The sequence below is a fragment of the Hordeum vulgare genome, chromosome 7H (assembly GCF_904849725.1).
Source record: "Hordeum vulgare subsp. vulgare chromosome 7H, MorexV3_pseudomolecules_assembly, whole genome shotgun sequence".
NCBI classification, from domain to species: domain Eukaryota; kingdom Viridiplantae; phylum Streptophyta; class Magnoliopsida; order Poales; family Poaceae; genus Hordeum; species Hordeum vulgare.
Window position 1 is genome coordinate 615,308,800 of NC_058524.1, and position 22,235 is coordinate 615,331,034.

Genomic DNA, 22,235 nt, shown 5'->3' on the forward strand with positions numbered 1-22,235 from the left:
GAAACTAGTGGTCTTATTCACCATCAACACTTGATGCTCTTTACGGAGTTCGGACTCTGCGACTTTCAGCATCGCAAACAACTCGCCGGGAGATTTGTTCATCCCTTGCATGTTGTAGTTCAACACAAAGCCTTTATAGCTTGGCGGCAGTGATTGAAGGATTCTGTCAGTGATAGCTTCTTGCGGGAGTTCAATCCCCAGCTCAGCTAGACGGTTTGAGTACCCAGACATTTTGAGCACATGTTCACTGACAGACGAGTTCTCCTCCATCTTGCAAGCATAGAATTTATCGGAGGTCTCATACCTCTCAATCCGGGCGTTCTTCTGAAAGATAAACTTCAACTCCTGGAACATCTCAAATGCTCCATGACGCTCAAAGCGACGTTGAAGTCCCGGTTCTAAGCCATACAAGACTGCACATTGAACTACTAAGTAGTCCTCCTTACGTGCTAACCAAGCGTTCTTAACATCCTGATCAGCCGTAGCGGGTGGTTCATCTCCTAGCGCAGCATTAAGGACATAATCCTTCTTCCCAGCTTGTAAGATTAGCTTAAGATTACGAGCCCAGTCTACAAAGTTGCTTCCATCATCTTTCAACTTAGCTTTCTCTAGAAACGTATTAAAATTCAGGGTGACTGTCGCGTGAGCCATGATCTACAACACAAATATATTCAAAGTGGACTTAGACTATGTTCAAGATAATTAGAGTTTAACTTAATCAAATTACTCGCTAAACTCCCACTCAAAAAGTACATCTCTCTAGTCATTTGAGTGGTTCATGATCCACTTACACTAGCTCAAGTCCGATCATCACGTGAGTTGAGCATAGTTTCAGTGGTAAGCATCCCCATGCTAATCATATCATCTATATGATTCATGATCGACCTTTCGGTCTCATGTGTTCCGAGGCCATGTCTGCACATGCTAGGCTCGTCAAGCTTAACCCGAGTGTTCCGCGTGCGCAACTGTTTTGCACCCGTTGTATGTGAACGTTGAGTCTATCACACCCGATCATCACGTGGTGTCTCGAAACGACGAACTGTAGCAACGGTGCACAGTCGGGGAGAACACAATTTCGTCTTGAAATTTTAGTGAGAGATCACCTCATAATGCTACCGTCGTTCTAAGCAAAATAAGGTGCATAAAGGATTAACATCACATGCAATTCATAAGTGACATGATATGGCCATCATCATGTGCTCCTTGATATCCATCACCAAAGCACCCGCACGATCTTCTTGTCACCAGCGCCACACCATGATCTCCATCAACGTGTCACCATCGGGGTTGGCGTGCTACTCATGCTATTACTACTAAAGCTACATCCTAGCAAAATAGTAAACACATCTGCAAGCACAAACGTTAGTTATAAAGACAACCCTATGGCTCCTGCCGGTTGCCGTACCATCGACGTGCAAGTCGATATTATCTATTACAACATGATCATCTCATACATCCAATATATCACATCACATCGTTGGCCATATCACATCACAAGCATACCCTGCAAAAACAAGTTAGACGTCCTCTAATTTTGTTGTTGCATGTTTTACGTGGTGACCATGGGTATCTAGTAGGATCGCATCTTACTTACGCAAACACCACAACGGAGATATATGAGTTGCTATTTAACCTCATCCAAGGACCTCCTCGGTCAAATCCGATTCAACTAAAGTTGGAGAAACTGACACCCGCCAGTCATCTTTGAGCAACGGAGTTACTCGTAGCGATGAAACCAGTCTCTCGTAAGCATACGAGTAATGTCGGTCCGAGCCGCTTCGATCCAACAATACCGCAAAATCAAGAAAAGACTAAGGAGGGCAGCAAAACGCACATCACCGCCCACAAAAACTTTTGTGTTCTACTCGAGAAGACATCTATGCATGAACCTAGCTCATGATGCCACTGTTGGGGAACGTCGCATGGGAAACAAAAAATTTCCTACGCGCACGAAGACCTATCATGGTGATGTCCATCTACGAGTAGGGGTGTGTGATCTACGTACCCTTGTAGACCGTACAGCAGAAGCGTTAGTGAACGCGGTTGATGTAGTGGAACGTCCTCACGTCCCTCGATCCGCCCCGCGAACCGTCCCGCGATCAGTCCCACGATCTAGTGCCGAACGGACGGCACCTCCGCGTTCAGCACACGTACAGCTCGACGATGATCTCGGCCTTCTTGATCCAGCAAGAGAGACGGAGAGGTCGAAGAGTTCTCCGGCAGCGTGACGGCGCTCCGGAGGTTGGTGATGATCTCGTCTCAGTAGGGCTCCGCCCGAGCTCCGCAGAAACGCGATCTAGAGGTAAAACCGTGGAGATATGTGGTCGGGCTGCCGTGGCAAAGTTGTGTCAAATCAGCCCTAAAACCTCCGTATATATAGGGGGAAGAGGGGGAGCCTTGCCTTGGGGTCCAAGGACCCCTAAGGGCTTCGGCCGAGCCAGGGGGGGAGTTCTCCCCGTCCAAACCGAGTTCAACTAGGTTTGGAAGGAGGAGTCCTTCCCCCTTTTCCCACCTCCTCTTTTTTTTCTCTTTGATTTTCTTCCTATGGCGCATAGGGCCTTCTTGGGCTGTCCCACCAGCCCACTAAGGGATGGTGCGCCACCCCCAAGGCCTATGGGCTTCCCCGGGGTGGGTTGCCCCCCACCCCCCCCCCCCCCCCCGGTGAACTCCCGGAACCCATTCGTCATTCCCGGTACATTCCCGGTACATTCCCGGTAACTCCGAAAACCTTCCGGTAATCAAATGAGGTCGTCCTATATATATCAATCTTCGTTTCCGGACTATTCCGGAAACCCTCGTGACGTCCATGATCTCATCCGGGACCCTGAACAACATTTGGTAACCAACCATATAACTCAAATACGCATAAAACAACGTCGAACCTTAAGTGTGCAGACCCTGCGGGTTCGAGAACTATGTAGACATGACCCGAGAGACTCCTCGGTCAATATCCAATAGCGGGACCTGGATGCCCATATTGGATCCTACATATTCTACGAAGATCTTATCGTTTGAACCTCAGTGCCAAGGATTCATATAATCCTGTATGTCATTCCCTTTGTCCTTCGGTATGTTACTTGCCCGAGATTCGATCGTCAGTATCCGTATACCTATTTCAATCTCGTTTCCCGGCAAGTCTCTTTACTCGTTCCGTAATACAAGATCCCGCAACTTACACTAAGTCACATTGCTTGTAAGGCTTGTGTGTGATGTTGTATTACCGAGTGGGCCCCGAGATACCTCTCCGTCACACGGAGTGACAAATCCCAGTCTCGATTCATACTAACTCAATGAACACCTTCGGAGATACCTGTACAGCATCTTTATAGTCACCCAGTTACGTTGCGACATTTGATACACACAAAGTATTCCTCCGGTGTTAGTGAGTTATATGATCTCATGGTCATAGGAACAAATACTTGACACGCAGAAAACAGTAGCAATAAAATGACACGATCAACATGCTACGTCTATTAGTTTGGGTCTAGTCCATCACGTGATTCACCTAATGACGTGATCCAGTTATCAAGCAACAACACCTTGTTCATAATCAGAAGACACTGACTATCTTTGATCAACTGGCTAGCCAACTAGAGGCTTGCTAGGGACAGTGTTTTGTCTATGTATCCACACATGTATATAAGTCTTCATTCAATACAATTATAGCATGGATAATAAACGATTATCTTGATACAGGAATTATAATAATAACTATATTTATTATTGCCTCTAGGGCATAATTCCAACAAAGTTATATAATGAAAATTTCCCACTAGTTATAAGGTGGTGACAAAATGAGAGACTCTCAATCATGGTGCTCAATAAACACAAGTGTGGAAAGGATATAGTAGCATTGTCCCTTCTCTCTTTTTCTCTCATTTTTTGGTGGGCTCTTTGGCCTCTTTTTATTATTATTATTATTTTATTATTTTTTTGGTGGGCATCTTTGGCCTCTTTTTGTAAATGGGCTTCGTTGGCCTCTTTTACTTCCTCACATGGGATAATGCTCTATCAATGATGATCATCACACTTACAACTCAAAACTTAGAGCAATGATGACTCTATATGGAATGCCTTCGGTAGTGTACCGTGACAATGATCTAGCATGGCATAGACATCAATGGAAACATCATGCTAGCTATCTTATGATCATGCAATGGCAATGTAGAAGTGGTGGCACATGTCATGGTGGTAGTTGCATGGCAATATTTCTCGGAATGGCTTTGAAAAAGTCATAGTAGGTAGGTATGGTGGCTGTTTTGAGGGAGGCTAATGGTGGGTTTTGTGGACCGGCGAAAGTTGCACGACACTAAAGAAGATAGTGATGGTGGAAGGTGTAAGTGCATCTAAACCATGGAATCAACATTAGTCATGAAGAACTCATATACTTGTTGCAAAAAATTTAGTAGTAATCGAAACAAAGCATTCAACGCATACTCCTAGGGAAACGGTTGGTAGGTATAAACCATCGCGCGATCCCGACCGCCACACAAAGGATGACAATCAATAGACTAATCATGCTCAGACTTCATCACATAGCGGTTCACCATACATGCATGCTACGGGAATCACTAACTTAAACACAAGTATTTCTAGATCCACAACACCTTACTAGTATAACTTCAATATTACCACAACCACAAGTCAAAACTAATTGAGATGAATCAAACTTCTCTAACTATTCAATGCACATGAAGGTAGAAGTTTTCATATCCCTTTGGATAACTACCCCTTTTGAGACTACTATCATAGCATGGGTCAACTACCAAGCCACGCGCTTCCGTGCTCTAAAAGATATAAGTGAAGCACATAGAGCAAAATCAACTAGCTCAAAAGATATAAGTGAAGCACATGTGAGCTGAATTGTCTAACCAAAGGATATAAGTGAAGCTCGACAAAATCACGGTGAGTACATATCTCTCTCTCTCTAGGTGTGCAGCAAGGAAGATTGTGACACAACAAAAATAAAAGACTCCTACGATACAAGACGCTCCAAGCAAAACACATAACATGTGGTGAATAAAAATATAGCCCCAAGTAACGTTACCGATGTATTGAAGACGAAAGAGGGGATGCCTTCCCGGGGCATCCCCAAGCTTAGGCTTTTACGACATCCTTGAATCCACTTGGGGTGCCTTGGGCATCCCCAAGCTTGAGCTCTTGCCACTCTTTATCTTTTTGTCCATAAGAACTTCACCCAAAACTTGAAAACTTCACAACACGAAACTTAAACAGAAACTCGTGATAACATTAGTATAAGAAAGCAAACCACCACTTCCTTAGGTACTGTAGCAAACTTAAATTCTACTTATGTTGATGTTGGGTTACTGTATTTTCAATCTTCCATGGCTAATACCCCCCCGATACTATCCATAGTTTCATCAAAATAAGCAACCAACTCAACAAAAACAGAATATGTGAACAGCACACCAGTCTGTAGCAATCTGTATACTTCGTATACTTCTGGTACTTCAAAAATTCTGAAAACTTACGACAGTCTGAAGAATTTGCGTAGCAATCAGAAGCAAAAATAATCAACTCAAAATCTGTTACAGAAAAACAATGAAAATTCTTTTCGTGAGCAGAAAGTTTCTGTCTTTTCCAGCATGACCAAACGATCATCCCCAAGACTAATCATAACGGTTTTACTTGGCACAAACGCAAAAGAAACACAAAAAACACAATCATAACAGAATTATGAAAGTGTAGAAAACACAAAACAGAAAGAAAAAGGATAGATTCGTTGGGTTGCCTCCCAACAAGCGCTATTGTTTAACGCCCTTAGCTAGGCAAAAGGTGATGGAATCACGTATAGTCATCTTTGGTGCTCAAACCATAAGTAGCCCTCATCATAGATTCATAAGGCAATCTTATTTTATTTCTAGGAAAATGCTCCATGCCCTTCTTTAGAGTAAATTGAAATCTAATATTCCCTTCCTTCATATCGATGATAGCACCAATAGTCCTTAGGAAAGGTCTACCAAGAATAATGGGACATGAAGGATTGCAATCTATGTCAAGTACAATGAAATCCACGGGTACATAGTTCTTATTTGCAACAATAAGAACATCATCGATCCTTCCCATGGGTTTCTTGACAGTACAATCCGCAAGATGCAAATTAAGAGAACACTCTTCAATCTCATGAAAACCAAGAATATCACATAAAGACTTTGGAATCGCGGAAACACTAGCACCCAAATCACACAAAGCATTGCATTCATAGTTTTTTATCTTGATTTTGATAGTAGGTTCCCACTCATCATGAAGTTTTCTAGGTATAGAGACTTCTAATTCGAGTTTCTCTTCAAGAGATTTCATCATAGCATCAACAATATGAGCGGTAAAGGCTTTGCTTTGGCTATAAGCATGTGGAGAGTTTGCAATGGATTGCATCTAGGAAATGCATTCAAACAAGGAGAAACTATCATAATTGAATTCCTTGAAATCCAAAGTGGGAGTTTCATTACTACCCAAAATTTTGATTTCTTCTACTCCACTCTCCACACCTTTATCATCAAGATAGGTGGACTCCGAATCATTAGGGCATTTTTCAACCAAAGTGGATTCATATCCAGCCCCTTCATCAATAGGTTTGACACGAGAAAACAAAGATTCAAGAGGAGTCACACCAAGCACTTTAAGATCTTCGTGATTTGCATCACAAATTTCAGGTTTAGCTGCCATCTTATTGACTAAGGTAGCCTGCTTGTCAGAAATTTGGCCCACCAATTTTTCAAGGTGAGCAAGCTAAGAATTTAGTGCAAGGAATTCTTTGGCCATATCATCAACTTCTTTATTCAAACAGGCCATAAAAGAATTTTGCTCCTACGGAAGTAACTATTTTGGTCAAACTGAGAAGACATGAAACCTTTGACACTAGTTTCAATCTCTTCCAACCTTCTGAAATAGTTTGGTTTGGCCATGAGGAAAGGTCTCTCACGAACAAGCCCAAGAGGAAGCGAGGAAAACGGGCAAAGGAAAACGAAAAAAAGGCAAAATAAAACGGCAAAGGCAAAGAGGCAAAAAGGCAAATGAAAATGGCAAGGGAGAAAGGCAAATGAAAACGGCAAATGTGAAGTGGGGGAGAGGAAAACGAGAGGCAACTCGCAAAAAAGGTAAATGCAAGAGATGAGTTTGTGACACCTACTTGGATAGATCTTGACTTGATCTCTCCTCCCCGGCAACAGCGCCAGAAATCCTTCTGCTACGGGCTACGCCTATAGGGACTTCCTTGGCAAATATGCAAAGGATTTCCCCGCGGCCTTGGAGCCTTGTGTTGGTGTTACCTTGAAGAGGAAAGGGCGATGTAGCACAGCGGTGGTAAGTATTTCCCTCAGTTTGAGAACCAAGGTATCGATCCAGTGGGAGGATCGCGTCAAGTCACAAGTACATGCACAAACACAAAGAGCTTGCACCCAACGCTATGAAGGGGTTGTCAATCCCTTATAGATTGTTTGCAAAGTGAGAACTGAAAGCAAAAAGTAAACAAAGCGAAGTAAAAGTGAAAGTGGAGACGATAGTTGTGAATAGACCCGGGGGTCGTAGTGTTCACTAGTGGCTTCTCTCATGAAAGCAAGTAGACGGTGGGTGAACGAATTACTGTCGAGCAATTGATAGAAGCGCGCAAAGTCGTGACATTATCTATGGCAATGATTATATCTATAGGCATCACGTCCAAAATAAGTAGACCGATACTTTCTGCATCTACTACTATTACTCCACACGTCGACCGCTATCCAGCATGCATTTAGTGTATTAAGTTCATAAGAACAGAGTAATGCCTTAAGCAAGATGACATGATGTAGATGGACAATCTCAAATCTATGATGAAATCCCATCTTGTTACCCTTGATGGCAACAACACGATGTGTGCCTTGCTGCCCCTTCTGTCACTGGGAATGGTCACCACACGGTATGAACCCAAAACCAAGCACTTCTCCCATTGCAAGAATCATAGATCTAGTTGGCTAAACAAAACCCAAGACTCGGAGAGACTTACAAGGATATCAAATCATGCATATAAGAAATCAGCAAAGACTCAAATATAATTCATAGATAATCTGATCACAAATCCACAATTCATCGGATCTCGACAAACACACCGCCAAAGAGGATTACATCGGGTAGATCTCCATGAAGATCATGGAGAACTTTGTATTGAAGATCCAAGAGAGAGAAGAAGCCATCTAGCTACTAACTACGGACCCGTAGGTCTGAAGTGGACTACTCACGAGTCATTGGAGAGGCGATGATGTTGATGTAGAAGCCCTCCAACTCCAAAGCCCCCTCCGGTAGGGCACCGGGAAGGGTCTCCGGATGAGATCTCGCGGAAATGGAAGCTTGCGGCGGCGGAAAAGTGTTTTCATGGATGCCCTATTTTTTGTGATTTTAGGGAATTTATAGGTCAAAGAGCTAGGGCAGGGGAGCGCCAGGGAGGCCACAAGCCTGGTTGCCGCCCCCCCCCCCCCCGCGCCACGGCAACAGAGCTTGTGGGCTCCCTGTGGGCCCTCTGCCTTGGCCCTCAAGTCCCCCGATCTTCTTCTGTTCTGGAAAATTTTATTTCGGGGATTTTATTCCGTTTGGACTCCGTTCCAAAAATCAGTTCTGAAAAGAGTCAAAAACACAGAAAAAACAGGAACTGGCACTTGGCACTGAATTAATAAGTTAGTCCCAAAAAAGATATAAAGGTATATAAAACATCCAAAGTTGACAAGATAACAGCGTGAAACCATCAAAAATTATAGATACGTTCTAGACGTATCACTGCCTCTCCTGGAGTCCCCCGTCCTACTCTTGGCGCTCCCCCTTCGTGCTCAGCACCCCAGCATGGCGACCACCGTGGCATGTGTACCTCCGTCGTTGCTCCCCTGTATGCGCTTCAGCGCCGCCCTGTCTGCGTCTCCTCCACCACTAGTCTGACGCTGGAGAGTCACAGCACCTCCCGTTCCTTCCTTCCCTTCCTCCCTGCAACGTCCCCTGCTCACCCACAGCCACCATGGACGTTGGCAGCACTGATACCTCTGTACTGCAGCGTGATGTACCAGTGTTCTCTGAATCAATACAATCATGTGTTTAGTTTGCATTCAGCATAGTTTTCTATCAAAATCCAATTCAGTGAGATGAATAATTCCATTCCGTCTCATCTCTCAAACCAAACATTAAAATGTAACCATTCCATTCCTCAAAATTGCTCTTACCAAACACAAGAATGGTGGTCTGGCCCCCATCTAGTGGACGGTGGGGTGTCCATTCTACAGTATGCATATGATACTATCATATTCAGGGAGCATGATATGGCGAAAGCAAGAAATATGAAACTTTTGTTTTGCTTATTCGAGCAGTTGTCGGGGTTAAAGATTAACTTCCATAAAAGTGAATTGTTCTGCTTTGAAAGAGCTAAGGACAAACAAGAAGCTTACAAACAACTGTTTGGACGTGGGTTGGGCTCGCTGCCTTTCACATATCTGGGCATACCAATTCACCATCGCAAGCTCTCTAACAAGGAATGGAAGTGTATTGAAGATCAATTTGGAAAGAAACTAAGTTGCTGGAAAGGAAAACTTATGTCATATGGAGGCCGACTAATTCTCAATAATTTAGTGCTCACGAGTATGCCAATGTTTCTTTTGTCCTTCTTTGAGATACCAGTAGGGGTACGGAAAAGATTGGACTTCTATCGATCACGTTTTTTCTGGCAAAGTGACAAGTTAAAACGAAATACAGACTTGCTAAATGAGAAATTATTTGTAAGCCTAAAGACCAAGGTGGTATGGGCATTGAAAATTTAGAGGTGAAGAACAGGTGCTTACTCAGCAAATGGGTGTACAAGTTATCTCAGAAAATAAAGGATTTCTTAAGTATTTCAAAGGCTTCTACACAATCATCATAAAAAAATAAATAGATATATATTTTGTAGGAGATTAGTGAGGGGTCTTTGAATTTTAGAGAAGTCTTTAAGGAACCTCCTAAAGAAACCAGCATGACCAAGAAAAATTTGTATACCTTTGATGTCTTTAGGGCATGGCAATTTCTCAATTGCATCAACTTTAGCTTTATCAACCTCAATACCTCTTTTAGAAGTTTTATGACCAAGTTCAAGACGATATTTGATTCTTCACATCTCTGCAAAACTCGGTCAAGGTTGCTCAAGCAATCATCAAAAGAGGTTCCATAAACATAAACGGAAAAATCATCCATGAACACCTCAACAATTTTCTCACTGAAATCAAAAAATATAGCAGTCATACATCTTTTGAAAATTAGCAGGTGCATTACATAAACCAAAAGGCATAAGTTCTGAAAGAACAAGTAAAGGTGATTTTCTTGTGATATACGTATTTGAGAAAAAATAGAATAGCCATCTAGAAAATGGAAGTGTGTGTGCTTAGACAATCTTTCTAACATTTGATCAATAAAAGACAAAGGCTAATGATCTTTTTAGTAGCCTTATTTAACTTCCTGAAATCAATTACCATCCTATAACCGGTGACAATTCTTTCTGAGATAAGTTCATTTTTATCATTAGAAACAACAGTAAGGCCTCCTTTCTTAGGAACACAAAGAATGGGACTTACCCATCTACTATCAGCTATAGGATAAATTATATCTGCTTCCAGAAGCTTTAATATTTCAGTTCTTATCACATCCTTCATTTTGGGATTAAGGCGAGGTTGATGATCGACGGCAGGTTTAGGATCAGGCTTCATATTAATCTTGTGAGGGCATAAGGTGGGACTGATGCCCTTATAATCATCAAGAGTATATCCAATTGCTGCACGATACTTCTTACAGTTTTGAGTAATCTCATTTCTTCGTGCACTGAAAGTTTAGCATTGATACTAACATGATATATCTTCTTTTCATCACAATAAGCATATTTTAATGTATTAGATAGTTTCTTTAATTCAAACACAGGTTTGATCTTAGGTGGGATAGGATCTCCCAAAGTTTCAACAAGCAGATTATGCTCCAGGATAGGTGCTTGTTTAAAGAATATTTTATCTATTTGTTTCATTCATATTCATATCATTTTCATCGTATAGCAAATATTGTTCTAATGGATCAGTGAGAGGTACAACAATAGAAGCAAAACCAATATTTTCATCTTTGTTCTGCAATTCCTTATCATGAGGTTGTTTACGAAACTTGGACAAGCTAAATTCATGAGATGCATCACCAAAATTAACACTCATTGTCTCCCTAGCACAATCGATTTTAGCATTAGCGGTGTTCAGAAAAGGTCCATCGAATATAATGGGACAAAAATCATCTTGTGGTGATTCAAGGACTAGAAAATCAGTATAGTATTGATCTTACCAGACAAGACATCAACATCTCTAACAATCCCAAGCGATGAAATAGTATCTCTATTTGCAAGCTTAATAGTAACATCGATATCTTTTATCTCAACAGGTGCAATATCATGCATAACTTCTTGATAAAAAGAAAATATAATAGCACTTACGCTAGCACTCATATTACATAAACCATGGTAACAATGATCTTCAATTCTAACAGAAACAACATGCATGCCAACTACCGGTTTGCTTTTATTTAATTTATCTTGCTGAGCAATCCTTGTTGCTTCCTCACAGAAATATATGACATGTCCATCAATATTATCAACCAAAAGGTTTTTAATCATTGCAACATCAGGTTCCACTCTAATTCGTTCAGAAGGTTTATGTGTTTAAATATTACTCTTATTAATCGCAGTTGTAGCTTCAGCATGTTTCTTAATCCTAACAGGAAAGGGTGATTTCTCAATATACACAGTGGATATAACTGGATCAACATTATAAATAATTGTTTCGGTTTTAGCTATAACAGATTTTTTGCAAATTTCTTCAATAGGAGGATGAAATTTAAACCACTTTTCCTTAGGAATATCAACATGAGGAGCAAAGGAATCACAGAAAGTAGGTATTATTTCAGAGTCAAATCCATATTTTGCAAAGCATATGTTTTCATAAAAGATTTAACATAATCAAACTCAAGATTTATACCTGACTCATTATCTTTGTAAATTTTCCAATCTTTAGAGTTACGTTTAATTTTTATCAGGAGATCCCGTTTGATTTCAATAGTTTTCATAGCGCCTCGAACGAAAGGAACTTGTGTCTTTTTTCCTAACAATACGCAATCCTCAAGGCGATATTTCAACTATCATATTCGAACTTGTGTCTTTTTTCCTAACAATACGCAATCCTCAAGGCGATATTTCAACTATCATATTCACTGGAAAATACCGTTTCAAATAGAACTAATTTCACAATGCAAGAGTTACATTTCACAAACAAATGAATAATTTAAATCCGAATTGATGTTATTGATCTTGACATTTTTTTGCTCTAACAGTGATAAAATCAAGAAACATTTGACTCATTGCGGCACCAAATGCTCGGCGAGCTCTTTATGTTGGACGATCTCTTAGCTTTGGCAGGCAACGCAGCTATTACATAACTCAGCGTTTTTCATGTGCACCAGAAAAAGAGAATAGTCACATGAATATATATGAATGCCAGCCAAGGATGATAATAAGACCAAAGAAAAGAAGGAAAAAAAGAAATGTACAGCCCATGAATAGCACTTCAAAAGAAAAGGGAGAAAAATGTAGAAGTGGAAATATTTTCCTACAGCAAGTCAGCTTCCTTCATCACCACTCCAGAAATACAGTTTATATAAACACGTGCATCAGCAAATAATACCAAATGGGTGCCATAATGCAACACCCGCAAAACCTCTTGTCGACCCGTATAACGATATCCTACGCAAAATGAATGAGAAATGGAGGGGAAGAAAGCAGCTTAAGCCACAGTGAAGCTACTACTCAATTTACAATTTCCCTGGAATTTACAAATTGCAGCTACATTTTCCCAAGCCTGTATATGGTGCCGAACAGCTCGATTACACTCCCACCAATCCTGACGGGTTCGGCAATGTCGAAGACATGTCACGCCTGCATATGCAAAGAATGTCTATCTTGTTCTATGTAACATTTTTTTTTTAAATGCAGACTGGCGAATATCCATGAGCCCATTGTTATGTCCCTTCTCCTGTGTAATATGAACAGACCCGAGTTCTCTACAGCTAGCCCCGAAGATATGAATGTATCCGACTTCTCCACCGCCAGCCCTTGACGATATTAGCACAAACATGTCCACAGTGAGCTAAATGGACGATGGGGCCTGAGCAGTGAGCGTGTATGATCTACAGCGACGACCTACCCAATCCCCAAGCGACGAATCATAGTGGAAGAAGATTCCGGATATACTGCCGGGAAGCACTGTTTCGTCCAAGGCCCAGCCCTAGGCCGAATGGTGTCCTGTCATTCTTCTTGCTGTGGTCGCAGCACTGAGAGGAACTGCCTTGACTGTGAGAGTTTGAGTTGGCATGTGAATCAGTACAAGCATGGTCATCGCAATTACCATGATGGGAATGCCCCTCACCATTCTGTGAGACTGCACTTGTCATCTGTATCATTCCTATTTCTTCGTCAGTGTGTGATGCATGCTCGAGCCGCTCAACATCCTCATTGTACCCGTTTAACAAAAAATCTGAGCAGTTCTTGCGCACCCCATGGTCAAACGGATTTCTGAATCTGCCAGCTGGACCTCTTAGATAAGTGTATCTCATGGAATTGGCCATCTCGTTGGTTGTGATGTTCCTTGCTATCTACAAGGGAGAGATAAAAGACATGAAGAAGAATACATGGTACAGATCAACATGTCCCTCCTGTAGTCCAGAGAGGCTATAACTACTGGATAGAAAACATGGTCCCACACACAAACCTCACAGATAGCTTCATAAATCAAATAGGCGGACAATGATGTTTCGCATCTAGCCTTGATTTTAGCTCTTTTCAGTAATTGCATTCTTGACTTTGCTATTGAATTCTAAACATGATAAGTACAATTTTATTGACAAATGTTTAACTATATTGCCTGACCTATAACATTGCGTTCATACTTGTAGGTCATATACTCATGAATGAGCTGACAACGACGTGCCAATCTGACATATCCAGCAATTTCCATAAAAAATGATCCAGCAAGGCACAAATATCTAGTACCGCCGTCACAGTTTAGAAGGCACAGTTAAATTACGTGCATTTCCACAATAGACAAGGTTTAAGGCATATTGCATTTACTCCTAGCAGCTAATTACTACTCCATTGTACTACTTCTATATGCATGCCTAGTGTGGATGCTATTTTTCAGCCCATCTCACAGCCAATCAATAACCACCTAGGTTCGAGAGAATTTCTAAGCATGCCTTCTAAACCGTGACGGAGAGAGTAGGAAAACTATAGTAAAGGTGTTACCGCAGTAGCGTACTTTCCGTAAAAGAAGATCCAGCAAGGCACAAAGAATGTTATGTTCAGGATGTTTTATACAAGTTCATGCCTTAGTTTAGTTAGCAATTAAACAATGTTGAAGATTATGCTTGTGCACACAATGCACAAGCATATCAGTGGCTTCGCGATTTTAGAATCAAATAACAAATAACTTGGTTTTATTAGGTAAAAACATCAAGATTTATAACATTATAACTTTAAATACCTGGTATGCTTGAACTCCTGTTAGACATGCAACACCAAAGAAAATGAAAAGGTCCATCATGAAAAAGGAAACAGCCCCAGTATGGTAAACAACAGAATAGCCAAGCCAATCGCCAAAGGATGCTGGAGAAGCTGGATCACTTACAGTCCCTGGCAACAAAAACAGTAATGAATCTTATGGAACGTTTCCAGTCCATGTTGTAAGGAAAAGCTACAGAAGACTTAAGACTATACTTATGATGGCAGCAGAACCAGTAATGATCATTGCAATTACTTCTAGAGTGATGAACATGAAGAATTCCCATTTGTTCTTCTGCAGTTACATTCCACTATAGATCAGACTGAAGAACAAGCAGATATTAAGAGAATAACAATATTCAAACAAAAAGTAAGGAAAGAAACACCAGCAAGTGATAAGCAGAGGCTCTTCATAGTGTTACTTTCTTAAAAGTAAGGTGGTATCTGTCTACATAATATTCATCAAGCAACATAAACTGTCTACTGTCCAATACATCTTCAGAAGAGGTGATAAGTTGATAGCTACATTTGATCACATGTAGGCACATATAACATGACTGAAAAGCCTACCTTGCCAACGCAATTAGATACCCAGGGGCAGTGATGGTCAAACTGCTCAACACAGCGATCACATGTAGAACAATGTTTCGAACGAACAGGTCTGACAATCTGTAGAACGACACATTCAGAAATCAGAGGCCTAAGAATATAATTCTAGGACTGTCTAATGTAGTAATGTACCACTTACTTTGCAGGTTATACAAAGCTGTGACCAGTTACCAGTCAGAAGTGCAGGATTGTCTAACTCCATCTTCAACAAAGGTTCCTAAAAGCAAAATGGGGATTGCAACATTTTCAAATATGATTAAACCTTAAATTTGGAAGTGTGTCTAGAATAGCAAATGATCATAAAGGTGCTTGCAGCAAACCAAATTAACTCAACTAATCTTTCAAACTTACATCATCCCTTTGATTATGTGAGTCTCTTGTATTCACACTGATGTAGCCAGGGTCTTTCCTGCAGAAAGTAAAAGTAAATTTTACATAAATTTTACATCATAAGTGGCGTTGCTTAATGATAATTAGGTTGCCTATCTCTAACTGAGTGGTAATAGGGAAGTAGCACTATATTGTAATAAGCAAAATCGCAACACATATAGACGTTGCAATGGCAAAAGAATAATGGTTTAAAAAATTGGCCATGTACGTAACACATACAAGAGTATTCTAAACAGAATGTCATATATGAGTGCAAATATGCAAGCAGACACATAATGAACTCTGTCACTGTCTGAAAGTATTGTCAAGAAAAGTGGTAACTGACAAGAATCAACATGCTTGCTGGATTCAACTTTTTCATAACTACTCCCCCAGTTCCAAAATACTTATCATGGTTCAGAACTAGAACCACGAAAAGTATTTTGGAACGGAGGGAGTACTAACCAAATGATTCAGTACCTGCTACATTTATAGAACATGACCAACCCAGCAGTTGCAACGAAAACTCCAGACCATGCAAATAGCCCAAATGCTGCTGTCATACCCATGCTATATTGTCCTGATAATAAGGAAATATAGTAAGCACCGCAGTACGGAAGAGCAGGGCAAGTGAAAAGACATTAGAAACGCTGCTTACCTGCTATAACAGAATGCATATATGTAGCAAGCAATACAACAGCAATACACCAAAGAAGAGGAGCAAGCCCTAATTTCGATAGCTTTGCAAATGTCGGATTCCCATTACATCCCCTGTCATGTACCCTTCTTGCATTGTCCTGTAAGGAATCAAGCAAATCAAGTCTTCAGATTCTTCTTGGAAACAGATTCAACTCAAGATCAGCATGATCGCTTTTTTGCAGATAATATGCATTGAGGGATAACTGAAACGGTTAATCTACAAGGCATCACAAATATTTAAAGTGAAGAAGTCTTAATCTACGAGTGCAATCGGCCAACCACACGTAAATCCTAAATAGTTAATCATTTCAATTCCAAAGTTCAAATGGAATCTGCAAAATATCTGTGAGACAGTAAGAGGATAGGTCACAAAGAATAAATATATTTTCCTCCTTGGTTGCATCTATGTATGTACAAGTACCAGCTTCTGGTATTTTCTAGCCAAACCAGTATCTGCTTTTTGTTGTAAATATAGCCAATTAGACATGTCATTTGACTGTACTTTTATCAAGTCTACAAATAAAATTACCATGTCCGGAAAGCATGTGCATCATTCAACAAATTCACCAATAATACCTCATCATGAAACTCAGCCTTCCTTAACGATTTTAAACAATTAGAAAGCAGGCATGCAAAATCTATAATGACGCAAATTAATATTGCTTATAGTTTTTTTTCCTTATGCAAATCAAATAATTACTAGACAGAATTTCTATTAGATGATATAATGCTTGTGCATTGAGCCTCCAAGGTGCTGGAAAAAGTAGCTCAAGTAGACTATAGAACAGCAATGACATGGTCCGTGTTGTTACTCACAAGAAAAAATGCAACTTGTCGATGATTCTTATCAGCAGCAAGCTGTGCTGGAGTTAAACCAGTTTTGTCTTTCACCATCAAGTCATCCTTTTTGCCAGCCTGAACTAGCACCGTGCATGCCTCTAGATTACCCCGGATAGCAGCCCAATGTAAAGGAGTACAACCTACGGAAGCATTTGTCATAAAGAAATAAAAGTCAAGCTCCCTAGCCAAGATGCAGAGCAGTGAATAAATTTAGCACATGCCTTCCTTATCCTGCCGCACCCTATGAGCATCCAAATACAAAAGAAGACGTATCGAATCTGCGAACCCCTTGTAAGCAGCCCTACAAGGTAAATAAGCAATACATAAGAAAACAGAGATGTAAATGAGTTACTCAATGATGTACCAGCAGACATATATTACATAATGTACCAGCAGAAATAATTGTTAGGCTAATGAGTTACTCAAGACTCAAGAGCATAAGGTACGAACCAGTGCAATGGGCTTCTTCCATCGTTGTCAGGGACATCTGGACCGGCATTCCATTTTGCAACAATGTGGTAAATAAATGCCGTCTGACCATACTGCGCTGCAACATGTGTGGCCTGCAAACAGAGTTATATTGGTGTAAAGAGTTGTAATAACTAATAACTACTCCGATGCCACATGCGGGTGTCGTGTTACAAATCTCTTATCGTGTAACTTGCAGACAAACAAGATGAGAATAGTTGATCAATTTGGCAGGCAAATATCCAACAATTAGTTGTCTATCAGTTGTGAATGAACATTGGACACCCAAACGCAAACACAAAGGCAAAACAAGGGCCAAAGACACGGAAGAAGTCAGTATGCAGACCTGATAACCATATAAATCAGCAGCATCCACCTTAGCTCCTTCCTTCAGAAGTAGTTCAGCAACTTGTATGTGACCGCGTACGGCACTCCAGTGAAGTGCTGTCTGCCCAGTGTGATCCACAGCATTTACATCTCCACCATGCTGTCCAAAGAGCACAAAATCATCACCCGGCCAAATAAAGCACATTCAGGCATCTGCAACTACCAGGAACAAGTAGCACGTATAAAGCCCATTCACGCGCTCAAGTACTTAACAGACATGGTGTTGATCGCCATGGAGTACACTACATTGTATGAGCAGACTATCTCGAGCACACTAACACTTTCATTCGCTTATACTCGGAACTGTGGAGGAATTAAACGGAAACCGAGCGGTGAATGCGACAATCAACAAGCCGATGTCCTCGAACGAATCCGCTAGACACAAATCCATACAGTTAACCAACTCAAACATACTGCCTCACTTCATTGTAAGCATATATGGCTGTCCAAACCTACCCAGCCACAGCACTAGGACACTCAAGTATCCCCTCAACCGAGACACCAAATGAGCCGCTGAAGAAACTCCCCCCGAACTCATACATGCTTCATACTCCCTCGGTTCCTAAATACAAGTCTTTTGAGAGGTTCCACTACGGACTACATACATACATACGGATGTATATACATACATAATTTAGAGCGTGGATTTACTCGTTTTGCTTGGTAGGTGGTCTCTAATTGGAATCTCTAAAAAGACTTTATATTTAGGAACTGGGGGAGTAGAATCCTGCTACAAAGGCCGCATGTCCGATTCCAAGCATGGCGTGTGTGGTGCGGAAGCAAAGCTAAGAACCTCGAGGATGTACTGCGCGGCGGCGACGCGGTTGTTGAGGACGGCCCACTGGAGCGCGTAGTACCCGGAGGCGTCGGTGCCGCCCACGGGGCGGCCCTCCGCCTCCACCAGCCGCTGCAGCTTCTCCAGATCGCCGTACGCCGCCGCCGTGTACACGTCGTCCTTGAGCGCCTCCCCCTCCTCCGCCGCCGCCGCCGCCAACGGCACCTCCGCCGCGGCGGCGGTGGTGTCCTCGAGCACCTCGATCTCCGACGCCATGGGGGGCGGGTGGGATCGGGGCGGGGGTTTTGGGGGAATTGCGGGGCTGGTGGGGACGAGGGAGGGGGGGCAAGAGGAGCTCGGCCCGGGCTGCTGCGGTGGTTGGGGGGGAGTCTGGTTTGACTGGGCGTTGGTGGCGAGGTGACGGCCTCCGGCGACGCGCGCGGGCTGGTCTCCGCTCTGCCGCTGCGGGAGAACGCGAGAGGAGGGGGGCTGGCTGGCTGGGGAGACCGACCCGGAGAAGGGGGGACGAATTTTGCGTGCCGGGACCTCCGTTTTCTCCTTATTCTTTTCCTAAGCAATCGGGCTACGATTTCGAATACTAATTCGAAACCGGCGAGATTCAAATCACAGCTTATACAGCTTCGAAACCTCTACTACATGCCTGGTTTCAAAATCGATTCGCACCTTCAGCTCACGGTTGTTGGAGCAACGTTTCAAACGTAGGCGGAGGCGAAAGCTTTGCCCGAGCGGGTTATACGCCACGGCGCATGGGGTCTTTTATTTTTCTTGAGACCTCTTGAACCATGCGTCTAAATTTAAGATGCAAGGAAGAAGAAGAAAAATCATACGAGTCCAGACAGTACTCGATGTTGCTATTGTTTATTTATTTTCTATATTTCCGACTCGATGTTGCTTTTGTTTACGACCGAGGCGTAGCCTTTAGGGCATCTTCATTGCGGTCCAGCAAAATGGTCCATAAAGTTGTCCGTAATGATAGTATCATGCATGCCAACTAGGCATTTTCGATGAGGTTGTATAGAATTAAATGAAGAAAGAAAGGGTTGAGTATCATATCATGATATTGTATCATATTAAATGATGTGCTACTATGTGTCTTGCATGACAATAAATGAAATACACTATAATACTAACATATGATATTATGCATTACGGATGTGGTATCATATACTAGTATCATATGCATGATACTAGTATATTACCCATTACAACCAGCCTAAATATTTGAGCCGTACTTCCCCAGCACTTTTTGCTCTCCAATGACATGCATCAAACATCCGTGGGTCAGTTTAGATGTCTGAATTCTCGTAAATATGAACCAAATATGAGTACCTTTGAAAAAATCCAAACCGTTCGCTTGGTCCACCGTCAATCACATGTCCCTGCAGCCTTTTTTTTCCCTTGACATTTGCCTAGTAACCGAGAAATCCTCTTCTAAGCCCGAGCTCATTTGCTCCCTCTCACAAAAAAATCTAAAAAAAATACTAAATAAATTAAAAAAAATTGTGGTAGATATTTTGATGCGTGAGGTTCGCTTCAAATTTCAAGTTATTTGGACATCCGAGCAGTTTTCGGCAAAAAAGACAAATCGGGTCAAAAAATTGTAAACAGTCAACCTTTTTCACAGACCCAAATTTTGTATTTTTTTGTCGAGAGATGTTCAGATGTTGAAATAACTTGAAATTTTAAGCAAACCCCACGCATTAAAATATCTACCACATAAAAAAATTGAAATTTTTTAAATTTGTTTAGTATTTGTTTTAATTTTTTTACGTCGGCACGCGTGCAGATGCACCCGAGAGGCGAAACGCCGCGTCTCCTAGTAACCCTTTCTATTCGGACTTGATGCATACATTGGATGACTACCTCCACTGCTACTGTTTATCAACACGTCGAGACGTGTCCGTGGACATTTGAGGTGCCTATTTTGATGTACGGCGCATGCTTGGATTTGGGGTATTTTGGGAGCGCTCCTGCGCAGAGTACACAAAGGTTGAAGCATGGCCTAACCATTGCTGTGAGCTGTTGGCTATATAGCTTTACATGTTAACCCACGCCTAATTTTCTCTTGTTTGATAGGCACGCATCTTTTCTTTCTTGACTGTCTTGGTGTTTTTGCAACAAGACTTTTGCAGTACATCAACTATGTTAATTTAAGATTAAGATGTTGCTTTCATATGTACTTTCTTTAATCTCGAACTAACTAGCTGATGCCAATGAAATGACATTACGATCCAGCTAAAGACGGAAAGGACCCTTGGAAACAAGATATATTCTGATGCCTGTCCTTTTGTTATACTTCAGTCACCAGTGATCCTGACACAAGAGACAATGTACCATCTAGTCCTCGAAACGGCTAATTTCATGAAAGTGTTTTTCTAGGATGTGAATGAACAATACAATAGAGAAAAAAAATGGATTTTTGATTTTTTGAATTTCTTGTAGTAAACATTGGAAAATATTCTTGCGAGGTTTCATCATGAAATGACATTCATGAAAAACATGAACAAAAATGATGATTTTTTGAGAAAAAACACTTCCATGCTTTTCTGAGAAAGAAACTCGACGCAAAAAACATAGTCCACACGAAGTCTCCATTGCATCCATACAGCCACCTACAAAACATTAATAGGGGGTGTTTGGTTGCCTGTGTAGCACCTGGCTCGCATTTGTCATGTAAATTTTGAGTTGTTTGGTGGACTGCATATCTAATTGGGCCTGGCCCTACTCATGCAAAATAGTGCTCTCAGGCAGGCTGAGCAGAAACGCAGGAATCGGGCGTTTGCCCGAGCCAGCCCGTGCCTGCACCCACATCCACAGTTATACGAAATGGTACATGTGATTGCCCCGGATGTTTGTTGAATTTACTTCAAAACTGCCACCACCCACATCACTCTTTCCTCTTTCCCTCTCTCCCAACTGAACCAGATCAGATCGAGCACACAACGCGCCGCCGCCGCCGGACCGAGATTCCTCGTCCGCTACGACACCACCGCCCGCCCGTCTGTCCGCGCTCAATCCCGGCTGCCGGACGTGTTCTCAGCAGGAGCCGGCTCGACAGGAACACCCGGCGTGTCGCGACATCGTCATGGAGAGGACGGGTGCGGTGGCGATTGAAGCTCGCGGAGGCAACCATGATGTGCTTGCCATGGACACCACGACGAGCTACAACTATACCGACATGAGGCACAGTGTCCTCAGCGTGCGACTTGTTTAATCCACGAAGAGCATCAGCATGTATAATGCGCTAGGAAGCAGCAGCAGGTTCAGATTTGATTTGTTTTGCTTGTTTTCTTTGTCCATGAAATTAAGTTCTAAGAGCATCTGTAGATGCTCTAATGCAGTCTACCAAAAAATATCTGTTGTATACAGCATCCCAGGTGCATATATATCCTACAGTCCACCAAACATGCATCTCAGTCCATCTTTGCATCAGCCCAGCCAGGCTAGACTCAGGGCAAACCATTCATGCGATGCAGTGTGAAACTA

At 41.9% G+C, this 22,235-nt stretch overlaps 1 protein-coding gene across 2 annotated transcripts; it reads right to left on the bottom strand.

Moving 5' to 3' along the window:
* Window positions 1–12,630: 12,630 nt before the first annotated feature.
* LOC123407485 (protein S-acyltransferase 24-like) lies at window positions 12,631–19,246 on the bottom strand. Of its 2 annotated transcripts, XM_045100625.1 has the most exons (13): window positions 18,747–19,236; window positions 17,913–18,053; window positions 17,549–17,661; window positions 17,320–17,399; window positions 17,075–17,238; window positions 16,218–16,356; window positions 16,040–16,139; window positions 15,542–15,599; window positions 15,330–15,407; window positions 15,152–15,250; window positions 14,798–14,876; window positions 14,565–14,713; window positions 12,631–13,677 (listed from the first exon to the last, which is right to left on the bottom strand). In XM_045100625.1, the coding sequence occupies exons 1-13, from the start codon at window positions 19,002–19,004 to the stop codon at window positions 13,249–13,251; spliced, it is 1,887 nt and encodes a 628-aa protein (XP_044956560.1). In that variant the 5' UTR covers window positions 19,005–19,236; the 3' UTR covers window positions 12,631–13,248. The 2 variants fall into 2 exon arrangements, with proteins under 2 accessions (XP_044956560.1, XP_044956561.1); XM_045100626.1 differs by lacking the exons at window positions 12,631–13,677; window positions 14,565–14,713 and having other exon boundaries at window positions 14,800–14,904; window positions 18,747–19,246.
* Between the last annotated feature and the right edge of the window lie 2,989 nt (window positions 19,247–22,235).